At 48.2% G+C, this 21,803-nt stretch overlaps 4 protein-coding genes and 1 long non-coding RNA gene across 6 annotated transcripts; 4 read left to right on the top strand and 1 right to left on the bottom strand.

The window, feature by feature from the left end:
• Positions 1-272: 272 nt before the first annotated feature.
• On the top strand, positions 273-3,264 carry LOC6565618 (L-asparaginase). The gene is made up of 4 exons (XM_001992215.3): positions 273-603; positions 692-927; positions 1,444-2,193; positions 2,252-3,264. Exons 1-4 carry the CDS (start codon positions 273-275, stop codon positions 2,966-2,968), a joined length of 2,034 nt encoding a protein of 677 aa, XP_001992251.1. The 3' UTR covers positions 2,969-3,264.
• Positions 3,265-3,643: 379 nt separating this feature from the next.
• LOC122322839 lies at positions 3,644-4,070 on the top strand. Its single transcript, XR_006246883.1, has 3 exons — positions 3,644-3,656; positions 3,757-3,881; positions 3,957-4,070. It is a non-coding gene; the product is annotated as an uncharacterized LOC122322839 (long non-coding RNA).
• A 37-nt stretch (positions 4,071-4,107) lies between these two features.
• LOC6565538 (protein lava lamp) lies at positions 4,108-13,651 on the top strand. Of its 2 annotated transcripts, none has more exons than XM_032738818.2 (7): positions 4,108-4,228; positions 4,296-4,379; positions 4,447-9,567; positions 9,805-12,532; positions 12,634-12,814; positions 12,883-13,115; positions 13,181-13,651. In XM_032738818.2, exons 1-7 carry the CDS (start codon positions 4,142-4,144, stop codon positions 13,309-13,311), a joined length of 8,565 nt encoding a protein of 2,854 aa, XP_032594709.1. In that variant the 5' UTR covers positions 4,108-4,141; the 3' UTR covers positions 13,312-13,651. The 2 variants fall into 2 exon arrangements, with proteins under 2 accessions (XP_032594709.1, XP_032594710.1); XM_032738819.2 differs by having other exon boundaries at positions 4,299-4,379; positions 13,181-13,613.
• Positions 13,652-13,800: 149 nt separating this feature from the next.
• Positions 13,801-15,513, top strand: LOC6565539 (protein hold'em). Its single transcript, XM_001992217.2, has 3 exons — positions 13,801-14,731; positions 14,812-14,968; positions 15,034-15,513. Exons 1-3 carry the CDS (start codon positions 13,804-13,806, stop codon positions 15,419-15,421), a joined length of 1,473 nt encoding a protein of 490 aa, XP_001992253.2. The 5' UTR covers positions 13,801-13,803; the 3' UTR covers positions 15,422-15,513.
• An 88-nt stretch (positions 15,514-15,601) lies between these two features.
• Positions 15,602-21,391, bottom strand: LOC6565540 (sorting nexin-25). The gene is made up of 12 exons (XM_001992218.2): positions 21,205-21,391; positions 20,697-20,836; positions 20,303-20,399; positions 20,090-20,224; positions 19,837-20,013; positions 19,595-19,767; positions 19,126-19,532; positions 18,315-19,052; positions 18,013-18,192; positions 17,812-17,949; positions 17,066-17,746; positions 15,602-16,991 (listed from the first exon to the last, which is right to left on the bottom strand). The coding sequence occupies exons 1-12, from the start codon at positions 21,285-21,287 to the stop codon at positions 16,566-16,568; spliced, it is 3,375 nt and encodes a 1,124-aa protein (XP_001992254.1). The 5' UTR covers positions 21,288-21,391; the 3' UTR covers positions 15,602-16,565.
• Positions 21,392-21,803: the final 412 nt, after the last annotated feature.

Consider the following 21,803-nt stretch of genomic DNA (forward strand, 5'->3'; position numbering starts at 1 on the left):
CACCCACCTGTCCATTGACGACAATTCTGTGCCGTTTGACGCTTTGACGTTTGATATCAAATTGCTTAACTAAACACTTGCCTCACAGTTACACGCACACGCACACACACACATACAGGCAAAAAGAGAGCGGCAAGCTGCTAAGTTTATTATATATACATGTAAATTCCGCATTAGCGATTGCGATTTCCACGAAAAACAACCATCATTTTGTATAAAACTAGATTATAAAAACATTTCGAGTGAATTTTTGCAATATTAAATAAGTGCAAATGTCAAGTAACGGGAATGAAACTGTTGAAAATCAGAGCAGCAGCTGTAACAGCAGCAGCTGTAACAGCAACGGAAGCAGCAGCAGCGGCTCCAACACGGAACCGATACAGTTGATGTTGAACAGTCGCAACGTGTCCACGGAGCAGGCAATAATCGGTGTACCGCCGTCGCCCACAATGCAACCGAATCTATTTAAAAAGACAACAACACAAACTGCAATGCGACGCAATCACAGCGACGGCAACCTGATGGCCCAGGACGTGAAGGAGGCACGTGTCCGTGTCATTTATACGGGCGGCACCATTGGCATGATGCGCAACGAGCGCAACGGTATTGCAATCATTCAGCTACCCCTCTCATCTCCCATCTCTCCTCCATCATTCTCATCTCTCTTCTTTTCCACCCCCGCCTTTTATAGTGCTTGCGCCGATTCCGAAAGCTTTGGTGCGTCTCATCCGTAAATATCCAAATATCCATGATGAGGAGTATGCACAGCGTCGGTTTGGCGCCGGCGCCTCAATGGCGCCACTGGTGCTGCCATATGTCCAGGGCGAGGAGAGACGCGTCCTCTACCAGGTGACCGAATATGAGCCGCTCCTCGACTCCAGCAACATGACCATGCACGATTGGGCGCGTATTGCCAACGATATACACGTGAGTAGCGACACCAAGATTGCTCCAATAATCTCCAGCGTTGTCAATAGATAAATATGCCATGATCTTCGAATGAAAAAAAACACTAATTTAAATGTCTCGAAGAAAAAGATTAATTTCAAATTAATTATAGAAATGTAAAACTTTTGAGAGAATATTTGGTTTGGAGGATAGATTACAAGGAACCTCCTTCAGCCTTTTCTGAGGCACCCGTTATCAGATGCTCTCTGATTATTACTTATTGTTATCAGAGTATTTCTGCAATGTTCTCACTTGTCTTTTTTCTTTCTATTTACTTTGAACTCTCAATTGCTATTGGAAAAAGCAAGATTTCCTTTTTATATACACGATAGTTTTCAAAATAGTTCATTTTGTTGAAAATGTCGATAATTTGAATAGATTAAAGCTGTCATTCCTCAAGGGCAAGTTGTTGTCCATGTCAGTTAACTATTGAATAACATAATCTTGGCTCATAGGCAGGCTCTCCAGGATTAATCGGATCTGTTCCTTTTGCAGCAATCGTACGAGTTCTTTGATGGCTTCGTGGTGCTCCATGGCACGGATACGTTGTCCTATACGGCATCGGCGCTATCCTTTATGCTGGAGAATCTGGGCAAAACGGTGATCATAACAGGCTCACAGCTGCCCATCTTTGAGACGCGCACGGATGGCAAGGATAACTTTACATCGGCACTGATTATCGCTGGCAACTATGTAATACCCGAGGTGTGCATCTTCTTTGGAAATAAGCTGCTCCGCGGCAATCGCACCGTGAAATTCAGCTCCAATTCGCTGGATGCGTTCAATTCACCAAATGTGCCGCCGCTGGCAAAGATTGGCATCAATGTGAATGTCGACTATCGCCTGATCTTTCGTCCATGCAGCGTGGAGCGTTTCGGTGTCCATTTGCATATGGACGAGAATGTTGGGCTGTTGCGAATCTTTCCCAGCATTTCGCTGGCCACATTTTGTGCATTTCTGGCCCCGCCCATGAAGGGTGTTGTACTCCAATCATTTGGCTCGGGCAACATGCCCTCAAACCGCACAGACCTCATCGATGAGCTGAAGGCGGCCGCCGAGCGCGGTGTCCTCATCATCAATTGCACCCAGTGCCCGAATGGCTCCGTTGCCGAAATCTATCACACGGGCAAAGTCCTCTTCGATGTGGGCGTTATACCCGGCTACGATATGACGCCCGAGGCAGCCCTCACCAAGCTCTCCTATGTGATTGGAAAGACCGACTGGTCGCTGGAAGTCAAGAAGCAGGTGCGTCGATAGCTTTACTTGTTTTGTATTTAATCCAAAATTCAATGCCATTTTCCAGATGATGCAATCGAATCTGAGGGGCGAGCTGACATCGGTAGCAGCGCCCAAGATGGATGACTATGATTTGGTCGATGCTGTTGCCCGCTCGCTGCATCTGTCATCGCCCCAGGAACTGGATCAACTGGGTGCCACACTATTTCCGGCGATGATCAATGCCGCCGTTGCCGAGGGTGACATCAAAAAGATCAACAATCTCAAGGCATACGGTGCCGATTTGTCCGGATCTAATCATGACAATCGCACCGCATTGCATCTGGCCTGCCAGATGGGCGATATGCGGATGGTGCAATTCTTACTCCAGAATGGCGTCTCGGTGCATATACGGGATCGGTATGATCGGACGCCACTGCAGGAGGCTGTGTCTATGGATAGCCATGAGATTATCCAGCTGCTAATCAGTTGTGGCGCCCATTTGACCGGCTCCTCTCGTGCCGTTGGCGAGCAACTATGCGCCGCTGCTTCACGTGGCGCACTGCAGCGCATTCAATCGTATCAGCTGGCGGGGGCGGATCTGTCACAGCCGGATCCATCTGGACGCACCGCGCTGCATGTGGCGGCACTGCATGGCTTTATCGAGCTGGTGCATTATCTACTGCCCTATATGGAGAGTAGCGACACGAAGGATATGCTCGGACTGATGCCCAAGGACTATGCTGCTCGTGGCAACCATCAGGATATTGTCGAATTGCTCAAGACAGCTGTGCCGAATGCCTAATCCGATGGCATTCCATTCTATGTCGCGTCAGCCTACTTAAAGTTGTTCGTTACCAGTGTATGTATCTCTATCCCCTTATCTCCTTATCCCTGCCTCTGATTCATCTGGTCATCGTTGAGCAGTGTTGTCCAGAGGCTACTTGCAACGACTCTTGTTCCTAAGCCCAAAGAAGTGAAATGTTTGAATCGTATTTTAATGCTGGCATTTATGTATTTGATGTTTTTAATGTTTTGCACGAATTCTCATATACACTCGAATTCAAATGGTTTTTAATAAAGAGGTTATATATAAATATATAAGTACGTTAGGCATATTAATATTGCGCAGATCGAGCAATCTGAGTGATGGACATAAACTGTCCGTTATTTTGCAATTGACACTATTACAATTTATATTAACATTTATGAAATTGACTAATGCCAAAATGAATTTTAGTACAATGTATATTATGCAACTACTATTTATGTAATGTTTAAGACAGTAATGGAATAAAACTTAATTAAATCAATTCACGATAATCAACGATTGGAATTTAAATGTTAAACAATCGCACAGTTCCAATTCGATAAAGAATAATTTATCGATTTGGTGTGAACAGCCCTGTTCGATTATAGACAAGGGCAGTAACAACGACTTCGAAGCCCTGGTATTTAAGTTTTTTGTTGTTAGCATTGCTTAATTGTAGTTGGTAAGTGTTCTTTTTTTAAATGAACTCCAATTCAAAACGTGTCCACGAACATGAACATTAAACCAAATTATGCCAAACGAGTTGCCTTTGAAATTAACAGCACCCAAGTGACCAAAACTCAAATAGAGAGACACACACGCACGCACGCATACGCACACACAGAAACACACACACACACACAATGAAGAAGTGCACACGTCAGTGCCACGAAATCTGCTCAAAATTGTAAAGCGAAAGCAGGTTTTCTATGTTGAATTAAAAATTGATATATTGGAACGTTATGTTCTTCTACCATTGCAGTCAATGTCGATAGATAGGAGCACGACGAACCTAACGAAACACACGCGACGACGACATTGGACACATCCATACCGGAGATAGTCCAGTGCTTTCTTTTTGTTTGTTTGTCCCTCCGAGGGATTTTTACTATTATTATTAGTTTTTTTTTTTTTTCATTTAGCTAGTTGAATTTAGTTTGCATTTGAATGTCCGGTATGGCCGAACTGAGCCAATACACGGAGACGGAGGATGCGGATGACAACAGCAGCATCACAGACTTATCCCTAATAATGGTGAGCTAATTTTATCATTTGAAATTTGTTTGTTTCTGTTTCTGATTAGCTAACTCATTCCATTTAGCAGCAGCAGCAGCAACAGGCGATGCGTGGTGGCGTTGGCAAGGGACGCCTGGACAGCCTGCGTGAGAATCTGTCCAAACAACAGGTAAGTGAATGCTGCTTAGAAGCCTCCCGATACTAACTAATATGCATCTGCATATCTGCCTAACCAGGAACGTTTGACGGCGCTGCGTGAGCGTGCTTTGAGAAAATCCGAGGATGCTGGCATTCGACGCATGTCCAGCATGAGTGATTCAATGGAATCACTAAAATCGCTGGGCCCCAAACATACCATGCTCAAGACACACAATAACGCGGCTGAGGAGCAGCTGCTGGAACAGGATTTCTCAACGCCCGCAAGGCACACTGGCGTCGGGGGGCAGTTGGAATTTAGCGGCAGTGAGAAACTGCAAATGCTCAATCAGCGCACCGAGCAGAATCGTGCGCTGCTCGAGCAGCGTAAACGGGACATGGCCAAATCACTACAGTCCGTCAAATCGGGTCTGAGGCAGAGCGTCAGCGGTGAACTGGGCTCCTCAATGAACGATCTGCGTGCGTTGACGCAGCTGACGACGATGACGGCGGCAACGCCAGTTGCTCGACATCATTCGGCTGTTGATCTGGAACATATGCCGGGAAGTACGGATGAGGGACGGCTGAAGCTGCTCAAGAACAAGATGAAGCTCAACGAGATGAAGCAGAGTCGCAAGGAGCAGGAGCTGCAGCAGGAGTTGCACGATATGCGCCAGGAGTTGACGCGTAGCGAGCAACTCGTCCAGCAGCTGGAGAGCACGCTGTCGCAGCAGAGCGAACAGCTGGAGACACTGCGTCCGCTGGCCGAGCAGTTGCGCGAGCGTAACGCCGAGCTGGAGCACAGCAGTGAAATGCTGGAGGCAACTCGACTGGAGCTGCACAGTGCCAGGGAGCAGCTGTTGGAGCAGCAGACCAACAATGCTTCTGTCGCTGCGGCCTCCACGGATGCCCAGGTCAATGTGGAGCTGGCCAAGCAGCTTCAGGAGCTGGAGAATCAGCTGCAAGAGCTGCGTAACAGCAGCGCCGAACAGCAGCCGGTGACACAGCCAAAGGATGAAGTCAGTGAATTGGAGACAACCATTGCCGAGCAGCGGAAGGAGCTGGCGGCGCAAGCCGAACAGCTGGCGGAAAAAACAACCGAGCTAAATGTGCTCAATGTGAATTTGCGTGTGCTCGAGGAGAAGCTGACGCAGAGCGTCAAGAGCAAGCCCATCTTTTCGGATGCCAGCGATTCCATTGGCAGTGAGCAGCTACAAACGGATCTGCAACAGCTCAAACAGAAGCTGGATGAGTGCAACAAGAGCAACATCAAGCTGAAGCTCAAATGCAAGCAGGCGGAGAAGCAGCTACAGAAAATGCAGTCCACGGATGCACAACAGCAGCTGGCGCAATTGAGTGCCGAGAATGAGCAGCTGCAACAGCGCATCACTGTGCTCGAGGATGAGAAGGGTCAGTGGCAATTGGCGCATGTCGAAACAGATGATGTGGAACAGGAGCAGGAGAAGGAGCAGCAACAGCAACAGGTGACTGAGTTGGGCAGCAGCAGCAGCAGTAGCAAACACAAATCCAGTCAAACAGCTGGGCAAACGGAAACCATACGCCTGCTCGAGGAGCAAAAGGAGGAGCTGCAGCAAGCACTGGAGGCACTGCAGCGAGGCAGTGAATCGGCGCGTGTAGTTTCCGAGCTGAGCGAACTGCAGCTGGAGGAGCAGTTGACGCAGCGAGTTCAACAGCTCGAAACGGAGGCGCAGGAGCAGCAACAGCAGCTTAGCACACTGCAATCGGAAAAGGAGGCACTTGACAAGAAGCTGACGCACTACATCAACGAGAACATGGAGCTCCTAGACAAGCTGGAGAAGCTCAGCTCTTCCAGCTCCGCGGAATCCATTGAGATTGTCGAGCGGCCCACAGAGCGCCACTTCAACCAGCGTCCAGCCAGCGAGGGAGATGCTGACACAGAACGGAATGATGCTGCTGTTGCAGATCCTAACACTTCCTCCACTGCCATGGAGCCCGCCATCCAATTGCCCAGTTTTGTGAGTGAGCTGACCCAAACGGATGTCCAGATCAACGAGAGCATCGAGCTGCTCCAAAAGATCGAACTATTCACGAACGAACGGCGCGAAGTGCTGGCCAAAATGGAGCAGCTACAGTCGGAGAATGCGTCGCTTCAGGCGCAACTGGACGAACTGCAGCGGGATAAGCAGCATTTGTCGCTGCAGCTGAGCGAGAAATCGAATCTCTCGCAGGAGCTGAGCTCGATGCAACGCTCCTCCGAGGTGGTCGCCGCCTTGGACGAAGGTGGCGCCCCACTCCTGGACAAATGTGAGCGTTCGCTCTCCAAGCTCAGTTCCGAGTTGGAGGCCTATCGCCAGGCCAACGATCACAATGCCAAACTGAATGTCTCCAAGAAGCTGGCCAAGGAGGCGAAAAATGTGCTCAACCAGCTGACGGAGCTGCTGCACAAGGTGAAGGAGGCCAGCAGTGCTGTGGAAACGGTCACCGTGGTGGAAACAGTTGTCGCTGTCACTGCACCAAATGGCAAAGCACTAGCGGAATACGAGAAGCTAACGGCACAGAATGCGGAGCTGAAATCAGCCCTAGCTGCCCTCGAAGAGGAGCTCAACGAACTCCGTGATAGTTGCGAGCCAGTGGAGCAACCAAAACCCACCCAAGCCATCGAGCAGCGGCAGCAACTAGAGTTGACAGCGCAGCGGGAGCAGGAACGAAAGCAGCTGGAATCAACAATTGCTGAGCTTCATGCGACACAAGCGGCCCAGAAGCAGCTGGAGCGCAATAATACGGAGCTGCGGCAAAAGCAACTCGATGTGGAACAGGCGCACCAGCTCGAACTGGACCAGCTGCAATACCAGCTGGCCGAACAACGTGCCAGCGAGCGAGAGCATCTGCAGCAGATAGCCAGCCAGGGTGCGGAGCTGGCGCAGCTGCAACAGCAAGCGGAGGACTACGATCGGACGCTGAACGACAGCGAAATGGCGCACGAGAAGCACATGGAGCAGCAGCAACGTCAGCGGCACGAGCTGCAATCCCGCATCGCAACCCTCGAGGGGCAGCAGGGCATCCTACAGGCGCTCGTCGCGGAGCAGAAGCAACAGCTCATCGAAAGCTACAGCGAGAGTGAGCATGAATCGAATCTGAAGCTGCTGGAGTTGCAGCAGTGCCGCCAGGATCTGGAGACGAGTGAGACGCGCAACAAGGAGCTGCGCGACAAGCTTAAAAAGTATGCACTGAATCTGAAGAAGCGCGCCGCCGAGCAATCGGAACTAGAGGCTCAGCTGCAAAAGGAGCGCACCAAAGTATTGACACTTGAGGAGCAAGTAAAGTCCACAGGCGCCGAGGATCAGCTGCAGCAGGAGCAGCAAACGGTGATGGAACTGCAGCAGCAATTGCAACAGGAGCAGAATATCCAGCTGGAGTTGCGAGAGCAACTGCAACAGGAGAAACAAATACAGCAGGAGTTGCGACAGCAATTGCAGCAGGATGCCAATGCCTTGCGAGAGCAAGTGGAGCAGGAGAAAAATACACAGCAGGAGTTGCGACAGCAACTGCTGCAGGAAGCGAGAAGTCATGAGGAGCTGCAACAGCAGCTGGCCCAGCAGCAGTCCAAACTCTTGGCCCTGTCCAACGTGAAGGAGGACGTGCAGCGGCTGCAAGTAGATCTCCAGAATACGACGCATGAGAATACGACACTGCACCAGGAGATCAGCGAACTGGAACAGCAGATGGAGAAGCAGACGAACCAGCTGTCTCGCCAGCTGGAGCAGAAGTCACTCAAGTTTGACAAGTCCAAGGAGGTCATCAAGAATCGCAATGCTACCATACAGGGATTGCAGCGTGAACTGGCCGAGCTGCGTGTCCGGCTCCAGGAACAGCCCGAGGAGGTGGCCGAAGCGGAGCAGGCACAGATGCAGACACAGCTGCAGTCACTGCGGCAACAGAACGAACAGCTTACCGCGGAAAAGGTCAACTTTGAGCTGGCCATTGGACGGCTGGAGACGCTACATGAGGGCATTCAGGCCAAGCTGCAGCAGGATCAGTCCTACATCGAATCACTTGAGACGCAGAATGCTGAGCTGCATGCGAAGAGCGCTGCGCTCGAGGATCAGGCGGCCGCTGCCAGTGCCCAGCAGTCGCATAGTCAAGAGCAATTGCAGCTGGTGGAGCAACAGCTACGAGACCAGAGCGCCCAGCAAGCCAAACACGAGGTGGAGCTGCGCGAACGCGTCAAACAGCTGACGGAACGAGAGCAAAGCCAATGTCGACAGCTGCAGCTGTTGGGCAGCGAAGCGGAGGAGGCACGCGAGCAAATGGCAACACTTCAAACGACCCACGAAACGCTGCTGGCGCGCCACAAACAACAGACCCAGCAGGCCCAACAGGCACAGGCGGAACGTGACCAACTGAATAGCAGCAGTGAACAGGAGCTGCACGAGCTGCAGCAACAGCTGCAGCAGCGCAACCAGGAGTTGTTGCGCCAGCGTCAACAGTACGATGCCAAGCTGGCAGCCAAGGCTACCGAACTGGACGAGCTCGAGTGCGATCTAAGCGCGCACATGGAACGGGCGACGGCAGAGACGCGCGATCTCACCCAAAATTTGGAACGGGTCCAGGAGCAGTTGCAGGCACGCAACGAGGAGCTGCAGCGACTCAACGAGGAGCTGATCGATCTGGAGCGCGAACGTTCGACGTTGAGCAGGGAGGCGGTCTTTTTGCGACTACAGCAGGACAGCGCCGAGCAGGATGTGCTCGAGTCGCAGGAGTTGCGCATGCAGGCGCTCCAGGATAAAACCGAAATGGACAATCTGCGCACACAGATCGATTCACTGTGCGCTAATCACAACCAGGAACTGCAGGCACTCCAACAGCAGCTGGCCGAACTGGACACTCTTGGCCAGAATCAAACGGACGATCAGGTCTACATCGAGACGGAGAACAAGCGACTCGCCGAGCAGCTTCACGAAATGCAAACTCGCCTCGATGAACAGGCCGAACAGATTGCTCGACACCAGCAACAACAGCAGCAGCAGCAGCTGCAGCAACAACAGCAGCAACAACAGCAGCAACCACAGCAGCAGCATCAGCAGCTGCAACAACAGCAGCAAACTCAACCGGCAGCAGCTGCGATACACTTCCAAGCACCGGCCCAGGTGCAGCCTCAGCCTGCCGACGATTGGCTGTATTCGTGGTCCCGACCGAACCCCAACATGATGCAATCAAATCAAAGGCAGTCCTTGGAGCAGGTATGTATTCTAATCCGTTTACCGGGCAACAGCATAAAAAGAGCCAACCAGTGTTAAAAGTTTCCTGTCGAAAGGGAAATCAATTAATGCCTTGTCGTCTAACAACACTTGAAGGCAGTTTGAAGTACGCTTAAAAAGCCGTCAATTGATTCAGCGTGTTGTTTATTGTATCCATTAAGATAAGTCAATCCTTGGCAAGTTCCCAAAAATAATCGCTTTTGTTTTGTTTTGTTGCAGAATAATCCTCTGCCTGCGCCGGCGATATTCTTTGGCGGGGATGCAGCAGCGGCGCCATCGCCCTTCGATGAGATTGTTGCCCCGCCGCTTAGGGTGACCACACAGAATATGGGCATGGGCATGGGAAGTGGTATGGGTGACTTAAGCAACGCAGAGTCGACCATTGAGGATCTGCAGCGCAACGTGTCCGATCTGGAGAAGCATGCCAAGGAGCTGGAGACGAAGCTGTTGGCGCGCAATCTGGCGCTGGCCGACCACGAGGAGCAACGTGCTCAGCTGGAGCGGCTGCTCAACGAGCGGGAACAGGAGCTAGCGCAACTGCGCTCCGCTGCCGAAGAGCGGGAACGAGTGGCGGCCATCGAAAAACTCATGCTGCCTCCGGAACAGGAGCAGGTAGTGCCGGAGCCGGTGAAGACGGCCGTGGCTCCCACACTGGACATGTTCTTTGGCGTTGATACGGTGACGGATGGTGCAGCTGCTATGAGCAACCTGGAACTGGGCATGCCACAGACAGAGCCCGTTGTGGAGCCGCTTATCCAACCAAAGAAGGCTTATCTCTGCTATCCCGACGAGCAGGAACAGCAGCAGCAACAGCAGATAGACTGGGGTGTCGACATGGACGAGGATCCTTGGGCATCAGCAGCAGTGCAACAGCAACAGCAGGGCATTAGTCCTTCAGCAGATGCTGTTGCAATGGCAGCCCAGCAGTCCAAGATTGAACAGCTGGAGCGCGAGAAGTCCGAGCTGCACACGAAAACGGCAAAGCTTATGAAACGGCTTAAGGAGTACCGCAGCAAGGAGCAGCAGCATCAACAACAGCAGGAGCAATCTCTGGGTGGCAACAACAACGATCTGGATGGTGCCATCATTGAGGAACTGAAACATCAGCTGGAGTTGCACGAAACGCGTCAAACGAAAACGGAGGAGTTGCTGCAACAACATGCCCTCGAGAAGGAGAAGCTAGCGAAGCGCATCGATGTCCTCACCGCGGGCAATGAACGGATGGCGGAGCTGAAGGAGCGCCAGGATATGGATGTACAGATGTATCAGGCGCGCATACGTGAGCTTCAAGAGAAGCTGCAGCAGCTCGAGAGCTGGGGTGAAGATGGATCAGGAGCCGTACCAGCTGCAACAGCCACAGTAGCAACTATATCTCCAGAGTCCGTGGCCAGAATAGAAAATCTGCAGGCAGAGAATCAGGATTTGAACAGCGAGTGCCAAGAGCTGCAGTCGCAGCTGGAGCTGGAGAAGCAGCAAGTACAGCGGGCACAGGCAGAAGCGGAGCAACTTCATCTACAGTTGAAGGAGTTCAACGTCAAGCAGCTGGAGCTAGAAGAGCTGAAAGCAAAGCAGCTGGAGATGGAGGAACTGAAAGCAAAACAGCTGGAGATGGAGGAACTGAAAGCAAAACAGCTGCAACTGGAGGCAGTAAGAGCTATGCAACTGGAGGAGCTAAAACTCAAGCAACTGGAACTGGAGGAGTTGAAAATCAAGCAATTGGAGCTGGAGAAGTTGAAAGTCAAGGAACTGGAGTTGGAGGAGCTAAAGGCCAAGCAACTGGAGCTGGAGGAGCTAAAAGCCAAGCAGCTAGAGTCAGACCTGAAACCAGCTACGCCCAGTGATGAGAGCCAGGTACTGCTGCAGGAGAAGGAAGCGGAAATAGTGCATCTGAAGCAGCGCATCGAGGAGCTGATGCGCGAGGATCAAACCGAGAAGCTCGTGGTAGAGATACTCACCAAAAACCAGGAGCTTCAAATGCTGCGCATGCAAAACAAGCAACTTCAGGAAGAGCATCAGCAACACCAGCAGGAGTTGGAGAAATTAAATGCCAGTCAAGCAGCCAAGGAAGTGGAGCATCCAGATGCCAAGGTGGAGTTGCAGCGTGAGCTGGAACAGCTGCAACAGCATTTCGCACAGCTGCAGCAGGAGAAATCCGAAATGGAGGAGGAGCTGCGTGTGCTTAACAATCATGTGCTCTCTAGCCTGGAGCTGGAGGACAGAATGAAACAGACCATTCTCGAGCTGGACATGAAAAACATCGAGATAACCGAGCTACGTAAATCGCAGCAGACACAGGTATATGTACAGGCAGAGCCAGTCTCACCAGCACCAGCAGCAGTACCCGATCTCACTGCTCTCAACAAGCAATGGGAGGCGGTTGTGGAGCAGAAATGCAGCGAGGTGGCAGGCATCTGGCAGGAGCATCTTGCCCAGCGTGAGGCGGCCTACGAGGCACAAATCCAGCAGCTGACAGCGAAAGTGGCATCACTAGCATCTACTGTAGCACCTACTGGCCAAGTGGGCGCCACCAGCACCACGACGGATGATGATAATGGCAACGAGATGCTGCTCAAAATGCAAAAGGTATTGGAGGCACAAGAAATGGAAATTGTGACACTTAAAGAACAGCTGGCGATACGTTCAGCGGAATATGCCCGTCTTGCCTCACAATACGATCCCTTCCGGCTGCAGAATACGCTTGGAGCTGTAGCTGCTACTGCCGGTGCCATGTCAACGGGGAGTGCCACCAGCCAGGAGCCGCAGCCAGAGTACGTTCTAAAAGCGGATCTCGACTATGCGCTGATGATGCTCCATCAGCGGGACATGCGGGTCGAGGAGATGATCGTCGAGCTGGTCCAGCTGCTTGAGGAGCGTGATCATCTGCAACTCAAGCTCTCAGACACACTGCGCCAGCTGGAGGCCGAGCGCAGTCGCATCAGCGACGAACGTAAGTAATAATATAATCAATAAATATAAAGTGGAAGCAAGTCGAAATTTCCAAATAATTATCATATTATTATATATATATATATATAAATTATTTTGCAGCAGGCAGTGCGGGGCATGCGACGGGCAGCGCCACTGTCAACGCTACCAGCACCACCAACACCACAGCCACCGGTTCGTCCTCATCGGCCACCTCGGGCAGTCCAAGCAAATTCAGCATTGGCAGCAGCAGCAGCGATCTATCCGCCTCTACAGCTGCCAGTGGCAGTGATCTGAAGCAAAAGTAAGATAATGAAAATCGATATAAAGACAGATACAATAAGTATATATATATATATATATCGTTAATAGATTGGCCGAGCTGCAAACTGTGAAGCATTCCAAGGACAAGGTGATTGTCGATGAGCGCGAGCAGCGTCTGCAGCAGATGATTCAACTGCAAAGGGACATGGCTAAGACATCATCGTCAGGAGCAACGATAGCGATTGCACCAGATGGAGCAGCAGTCGCGCCAGCACCAGCAGCAACAGCAGCGACTCCATCTTATCCGCAGCAGCAACAGCAGCAGCTGGATATGGATCCATGTAGGTGTCAAACAATTCTCCATCATTCTATATAGAACTTATTGCTCAGACTAATTGTTATACAGCACAAACATCGATGCGTTCGCCCCCAATGGTACTTATGGATTGGATATTGGGTAATAACAATAAAACCGAGGACGGTGCTCCTCAGCCACAGCCACCTCAGCCGCAACCGTATTCATCATCGAACAACTAGCACCGAATAAAGTTTCGAACGCGTTGCACCTAGTTTGAATGAAAGCAAGCAAAAAAATCTGGCTTATCCATTTATTTTTGATTTTAAATTTAGCATTAGAGTTCTATATTATGTACCTTGGATGAATGAAAAAAAAAAAAAAAACAAAATGCAAAATCAACCAATGATAAACAAAAAGAAAGTAAGAAAATATTCCCGAATTGTATAGCCGCAGCAATAAATGGGGCACGCCTACGTTTTATGTTGTAGATATGTACAAATTGTAAAAAATTAAACGTTAATAACAACACATTAAAAAAAAAAACAACCAAATCGAAAGTAAATAAAATTTGAAACAACTAATTTGATTATTGACGCATCGATTTTTAGTTATCAATCGATAACTCGGAAAATATCAGCTGGTCAGTGTATACCTATAATTTGAAAAGTAATCGTTGAATTATAACGGTTTGACAGGATATAATTGGTCGTTTATTGATTATTGATTGGCAAATGACGGAAATTGGCTACAGAATAAAGACAACTTGCCGCCTGGCCAACATGCATTCGACGATGACGAACTTTGCCACTGTTGCGCTAATCATTGCCAAATCGGAGCCAAATGTATTTCTCGACAAACTGAGCAACGAGAAGCGTGGCGTGATCAGCTTCACTCTGCGCGACTCCAAGCGGGACATAGCCAATTGCAAGTGCTGGGGCCCCAAAGCCAGTGTGGATGAATATAATGCGATGCTGCAGATTGGCGATGTCATCGATGTTATTGGTGCCAAGGTGATGGCCATTATGCCGCCAAGTTTTGCGGACATCGGTGCACCGCGTTATCAGCCACGTGGCACACTCCCCTTTGCTCTGGTCATCAACGAGGGCCAGGGCTTTCTGATTAAGCATTCCAGCGACGATGTGGCCGTGGTGCAGCCACTGTCCCAGCTATTGCATCAATCCCATAAGCCGACAAGCGCCGCTCTCAAGTTATCGGATGTGCGTTGTGTCGCTCCAGGCGCTGAGCAGCCACCAGCGGTGTACATTGATCTGTTCGTGGCGGTTGCCTCGCTACGTCCGGTGCGTGAACTGAAGCGCAAGGTGGCCCGCAATGGCAATGTCCTGATGCATTGCCTCGAACTGGTTGTCATCGATGACAGCTATCCCGACGGGATGGTGTTAACCCTCTGGCATTTGGATTGGATAAAACGCGCCCAATACTGGCAGCCACGCAAGACCCAGCTGCATCTGATCGATGTACGCATCTCACACTCACGATTCTACGGCTGCCCGGTACTCAGTCATGCCAGCTGCACGCTCATCTATGAGAATCCGCAGCCCCTCAGCGCCGAATCTCAGGCGTTGTCTACCTTTGCAGCCACAGCGCCACTCAAAACCTTTGACATATTCGCCCAAACGGACATGGATAGCCTGCCAGCAGGTGAGTGGATAATTCTAATTTTATGTTCTATAAAAATTGATTTCAACATCAAATCAAATTGTGTTCTTTATGAAAAGCAGCTGATCAGATCCAGACGCAGATGACCGTAAGGCAGATCTATGCTCGTGCCGAGGGCGAATTGAAGGATGCAACCAGCGAGCAATTTACGAGCGTGCTTTATGGCATGGTCACCAAGTTCGATATTGATGGATTTGCTATGTGCATCAGTAAGAAATGGTAGTTAAGTATTTTTGTAAGATATGTTTGTTTATATTAATACTAGTTTCTCCGCCTGATTGCAGCAAAGCGTGCCACAGGCTAATCCCTTACAGCCGCAACGACTGCGACAATGAGCACTGCCTGCTGGAGTTCTCGCTGCACCACAGTGGTGCACGCTTTGAGCACTTCTTCAACATCAATATACAACTGTCCGATCAGACAGGCACACTGCTCGAGGCACGACTTAGTGGCGCTGTGGCGGAACGTTTGCTGGCAATCAAAGCGGATGCTTTTCAGCTACTGCCGGAGCGCAGGAAGACCGATCTCAAATGGCGTTTTCTTTTAAAATACTTTGAGATCAAACTGCTGGTGAGGAAGCCAGCGGCGATGCGTAAATCTCTAGCTGTTATCGTGGTGGACATGGAGCTCATCGAGCTGGGGAGGCTAATAGAAAAAACAGTTGCGTTTTGAATTGTGAGTAGAGAATTACTTGTCTATATATTGTATCCACTATATCCTAGAATAATCAAAAATATATAAAATCTCAAAGAAAATATTTTGAAAATCCATCTCTTATGTAAACTAAATATAAGTATAAATATATTTATAAAATGAAAATAAGTTAAGAAATTGAATAAATCGATAAATGTCTACATAAATAGCATCTTTATTTCGCTTGGGTCTGTTGTTAATATTGTTTACACATAAAACGTTGCAACTGCAATATACATAAATAGTTATCCAATACAATACGATCCGATGTCTTGACTGTCCCGTTTTTGTAATATATATGCTACTATTTGGTTTATCTAAATTACACAGGCGCTTAATCGATTAGTTCGAAATTGAATTACATCCGACTTCTTTTTTTATATAAACAATTACAATTACATTTAGTTTTTTTTTTTTTGTATTTGTTTTTTGTATTTGCTTTTTTTTTTTTGGTGCTGTTTACTTGCTAAGATCACAATATTCGACTCCAGTTAATTACAATGCGGCATCGGCACCAAACATGTCTTTTCATTATTACTTTTTCGTGTATCTTTGCTCTGGCCTTATGTATTTGGTATTTGTTTGGGTTGTGTGTGTGTTTTTCATAATATGGGAATGTGGTCTAAATGGAACAATTTGGTTTAACGCTTAATACTGAGACTACGCCAAGCAATACAAATTTGTGTATAGAATATCATGCTAAAATGCTAAAATATAACAAACATTTTTTTCCCTAAACAACTACAAAAGAAGCCAACAACAAATTAATAAATAGTTAGATAAAAAGGTGTGTGTGTGTGTGTGAGAAGAGTGACAGCTAGAAGAAGTTGAGTTAAGAGTAGATGGTAGTAGGAGAAATTGCTAAAGACACACCATTAAATGGGCTGCAGCTTTGAACAGGGTCAGATATTTGTTAATCCTAAACTCTCAAGGTACTATGAAATTAGTTACACATAAATAAAAAACATACTTTGAAAGCCAGAGCGAGCTGGCAACATTGTTAGATCGAGACAGAGAGCGAGAGAGAGATAGAGAGCAAAATTAACACAATACGAATGCAAAAAATAAATAAATAAACAATAACAACAAAATAAAATAACAACAAAATAAAAAAAGTCAGCATCTACTTGGAGCCCGTGGAGCCATGCGACGACGAGTGCGTTGGATGATGATGCGCATGGAGTAGATGCGAATGCTGCTGCTGTTGCGGTTGATGTTGATGTGACTGCTGTGTAGAGCTTTGATGATACGGCGACTGCTGCGGCGGCAGCTGATGATAATGTTCCTTGGGATGTCCCATTGAACTGCCCGATGCAGACGATGATGATGAGGAACCATGTCCATGTTGATTTGAGCCATGATGGCTATTGTGACTATTATTGTAGTTAAGTGGCAATGCTGCAACGGCAGCCAGTGCGGCTGCCGCCGAGGCAGCTGCCACACCGCCAGCGGTGGCCGTAGTCAATTTATTGGCGCCACCATTGCCGCTGTTCACCTTCAGCTGTCGTATTTCGGGAAAGAACTCAATCATCAAGATCTCAAGCAGCTCCTGCAAATTTTACAAAATCAATAAGGTATTTCATATGATTTGTATACAAATCAGAAAGAGACCGAGCAACTCACATAGAATAGCTGTTTGTTGTATGCGGGATTCTGTAGTGCATCGAAGACCTTGAGTACGCCACGTTTGGCCGCCTGGGCACCAACCAGATTGCAGAGCACCTCGGGTATATGATCTGTAAGCAGGGCTTTGGCCGCATTGGTGGTCATCTCTTTCATATCATCCGATCGCACTGGATAGGCCGAGGCGAGAACACCACCTGGCCAAAACGATTTCAATATGGCCGAGAAATAGTTGTGCAGCATAGATTCCTCGAACAGAAAGGCGATAGATTCACGTATCTGCCGATTTATGGTGCGTCCATATGTGATCTGCACGAACGAGATGATACTCTTGCGCAGCCACTTAAAGACGCCGCCCATGTCAAAAACCTCGCCCATTAGTGCATACATGGGCTCAGCAATTGAGTCCTTGCTGTCAATATCCGCCAGCAATTTAGCATCGCTGCTCGTCTCGCCATCCAGGTAGGTGGACATATCGTCATCATCACGCTGCAGTCCCCAGAATGGATCGCTCGCCTTGCTCGACTCGTGTGCCTTAGTAGCGTCGCTCTTGAAAAGCGTCGAGAGAGAGAATTTCGATTTCTTGGGCGAGGGCAGTGTCTGCTTCAAATGATCCGAGCTGGGACTGAGAAATGTGTAGATCGCCTCGCTGCCATTTAAATGATCATCCTCCAGTATAAACTGTATGCGACAATTTGGTTTATAGACAGGGATTAACAGGCATTGCACAGAAAACAGATACATACATTTAGAAACTTTTGTATTTGCCCCTTGGCCTTCTCCTGCGCATGACGATCTGTCTTCAAAAAGAAGAACTTGAAATTTGTTGGCAAATCCAGCGATTTCAAATTGGAGCAGACGTGCCGGAGTTTACGTTGCAGCTCCTGAAATATATAAACAAGCAAGGCATCAGTATCGATCTGTAAGTTGTTATCAGCCAAATTTACATGAACTTGGTTTAGGGAACGCATGACCACCCAGCCACTGGAGATGCCCGACGGACGACGCCTCTGCGCTCGGCCAGTGTTGCTGTCTCCATTCTTGTGAGCTGACTGCGCCGGCGCATTAATATCCTCGTCGACATGCACCAGGATCATGAACTGCAATGACTCCTTTTCATCGGACACCTGAAATGAAACAACAAAAACAGTTAATTGAGGCACGTAATTCAAGATATTTAAAAGATGCATTTGAAATAGCAGTATTATTATTATTAATATTATTATCATTATATAAGCTAAACACTCACCTCGACACTTTGTATGGTGGCCTTCCACTTGCCCAGATGCTCGGTCCAAGCATCTGTGCGTCGCAAATGAGCCTCCGTTTGTCTTTTCTCGCTCTTGAGCCACTCCATTTCCTTCTCGAGAATCTGCAGCACTTTTGACTCTGGCTTCACCGAGTATTTAAGTGCGTCGAGTGCCTGATTCTTCTTGTCGATGCGCTCCTGTATCTGCTCCAGTTTCTTGCGTGCATACGATGTGTGAGCGGCGACATCGATGGCAGCGGGTGCACCGCTGGTGCCATTCAGGCCATCCGCGACAAAGGCTTGCTCGTCGTCGGCCACATCGCCCAGCAATGTGGGGCACGTCAGCAAGGTGGGATCGTTAAATTCGTTAGAGTCGAGCGCCTCCTTTAGTTGGCGATACTGTTCGCTCTGAACGAACGGTGGATAGTATTTGTCCTCCAGGGTACGCAAAATGTTGCGTTGTATATCATAAAATATATCTGGACCCGCATCGCCCAGCACAAAGGTCTCGATCAGTTTGCGTTCGTGCTTATCGATTTGTATCTCTGGCTTGGGCACACGTATGTACGTGTAAAAGATCTCCGTACCCAGCTGATGTGTGGCGGATTTGTGAGAATGCTTCATCTCATCCACGGCCAGGTAGAAACCAACCAGGGCGCTGGCCTTTAGCGGCTCCAAGAACAGCGTAAAAAAGCGCCTTCCCACAGCCGTATTGAGTATCTCCACCAGAGTTAAGTCCTGCATTAGTGAAGATTTAATTTGATTCTAATTTCATAGTTTAAAACCAAAACAAAACAAATCAAAAACTTACTGTATCGCTCGAGTAGTTGCCGTTCCAGCCAAACTTGGCCAGATTCTTTTCGCACTGGCCCTTGGCCAATGAGAGTTGGTGCACGTAACGCTTTAGCCGCACAGCGGCCGTCAGCTCTGACTTGGTCAGCGTATGATCCTCGGTATCCGGATCGAGGCCTTTGGCACGTTGCAAATTCTGCATGCTGGTAGCATGCATCAGATCATTGACAATACTTTTTCGTATCAGCGACAGCTCCTCCAGATTCCCCGAATTATTGATGATCTTTAGGAATTCCTCAAAGCTTGCAGCGTACTCGTAGCTCCGTTTACTTATCGCTGCTGCCGCGAGACGCGTCTCAATGTTCTGCACAACCTTCTGATTGATATAGTCTGGTGCGGTCACCATTTTAATCATTGGAAAGAATACTAAAAAAAGACCAACAGATTTTAAGCCAAAATTCAACCTGAGACTTTGAATTGGAACTTACTCTTAAAAGAGAGAATCTCACTAAGCAGCACCTTGAGTGGGGGCAGTGAGTAACCGCGCGGCAGCAGCAATATGACCATAATCTCGCACAGCTTACGCAAAAACTCCATTTCCTTCTCCTCATCGGCCAGGTACGAATTGGTGCTAAACACCGGAGCGCTATTCGTGTCCGCACTGCACAACAGCAAGAAACAAGAAGAAGTTAGGAAAAGGTCGATTTGCTTGCAGCAAAAACGAACTTACACACGCGCCTCGGCAATGCGTATTTTTTCCAGATGCACTGTGACGCGATTGACCATATCGACTGCGATGATCTTGGCTGGATCCATTTTGGCGGCACGTTCGTGTATCTTCTGAATGGCATTCCACAGATCCTCGCGTATAACATCGTTAATAAGCTTTGGCTTCGTAACGACATAGCTGTGAATTAAATTAAAATTTCGAGTTTAGAATCGGTTTAAGAGAAAGAGAGAGAGAGGCTTTAGTTAATACCTACCCCAGCCAGGGCACCATAAAGTCACGCAGCACATATTCAATGATCTGTTGTAGCTGCAGGTCGACTGTTTTGCCAAAGATTAAAGGTAAATTCGATGGATTCTTGATGGGATTTGGCAAATCAAATATGTTGCATCTGTAAATATAACAGTTACCATGAGAATTCTTTGGGTGAGGGTTGGGGGGATTTAATGGAATTGTCATCATTACTTACTTGGTGGCATTGTAGAGCAACTTGGAGGGCAGTCGATTGGGCCTTGGGGGCTCATTGGTCGTAAATATGTAATGAACATAAACGGTGCCAGCGACAGCTGTTGATTTACCCAAAGGGTTAACAATTAAAAGGAACGACGATTCAAGATAATTTTTTAATTAAAAACAGAAAAAAAATAGATATATATATATATAAATAAATATATATATATATATATTTATTTTTACATATATATATGTGTATAATATATATAGATGTGTATGTATTTACATATTATATATCATATGGAAATTTTTGCTGATTAGAAATGAGTCACGGGTTAGATTACGAATGGATTTGCTTACTGTAACTGGCACAACAGATAAGTGTATCGAGTTCTCGGCACGAGTTTTACCTGCAAAGACCAGCACCAGGGAATAGATGACGAATGCGAAGAACAAGAAGAACGTTGGATAATACCAAATAACGGCCAATAGCGTCAATGTAATGCCCGAAATGATAATCTTCCAGTTTAATTGCAGGGCACGTAGCAAACTAAAAATAAAAATAAAAAATCATATTAATGAATTAAATTGATGAGCGCAAAGAGTGGGCAGGCAGGCAGACAGACAGGCCGGTAGGCAGCCCGGCACGCAGGCAGGCAGGAAGCACTACGGAATCTATTAATAATAATAATGACAACCCACCGCCGTCAAGCACTCCCGCCACCCCCCACCCCATATTTACAGCCCCATTTAATGGTCGTCGCTCATTAAGCATTCACTCTTGACCCATACATATGCATGTATGTACGCCTGCTGGCTTGCTTGCATATATGCGTATGTACATACGTATATATGTATAAATGCAAAGGATACACACACGCATTTGAAAAAAGTTTGAAATGCAGCGTTTCCACTTACCGCGTTGCGAGCTGCGTCAGGCGCTGTGTGGGCGTTGTTGGTGGCTCAGGTTCAATGGGAAACAGTGGGCGGCGTCGCTCCATGGCGGCCAGCTGAGTCACAATAACCTGCCTGTGTCTTACTATTACCAGTTACTCGTGTTGTTGTTGTTGTTTTTGTCTCCAAATATTGTTTGTTGTTGCTGCTGTTGTTGTCGATTGCTGTGATTTTTCCTGGTATTTAAATATTTGATGCGTTTTGTACATTTTGTGACAACGTCGGTCGTTAACCGTCTCAGCTTAATTTGTAGCTCTTGTTGTGGCTTTTGCCATCCCTTGCCACTCGATGCACATACGTATATTAAAAATAGTTCTCTATAACCACTTCCGCCACCCCTCCACGACCAACGAACTATGCACGCCTACTGCGCCCTTGCCATCAATTGTCCGAGCAGTGACGTCTTCTTTTAGCACTGGTCTTCAATCTTACGTTCGGGGAGCAATTAAAAATATGCACACAGCATCCGCAGAGTCGACGTTTATCGCAACAAGTTGATATTGATAACTGCAGAAGGGGCGGCGCGCCTCACGACGATAAGTGATAAGAGCGGCGCAGCGGCT

The sequence above is a fragment of the Drosophila grimshawi genome, unplaced genomic scaffold (genome assembly GCF_018153295.1).
Source record: "Drosophila grimshawi isolate 15287-2541.00 unplaced genomic scaffold, ASM1815329v1 contig_848, whole genome shotgun sequence".
Classification (NCBI taxonomy): Eukaryota; Metazoa; Arthropoda; class Insecta; order Diptera; family Drosophilidae; genus Drosophila; species Drosophila grimshawi.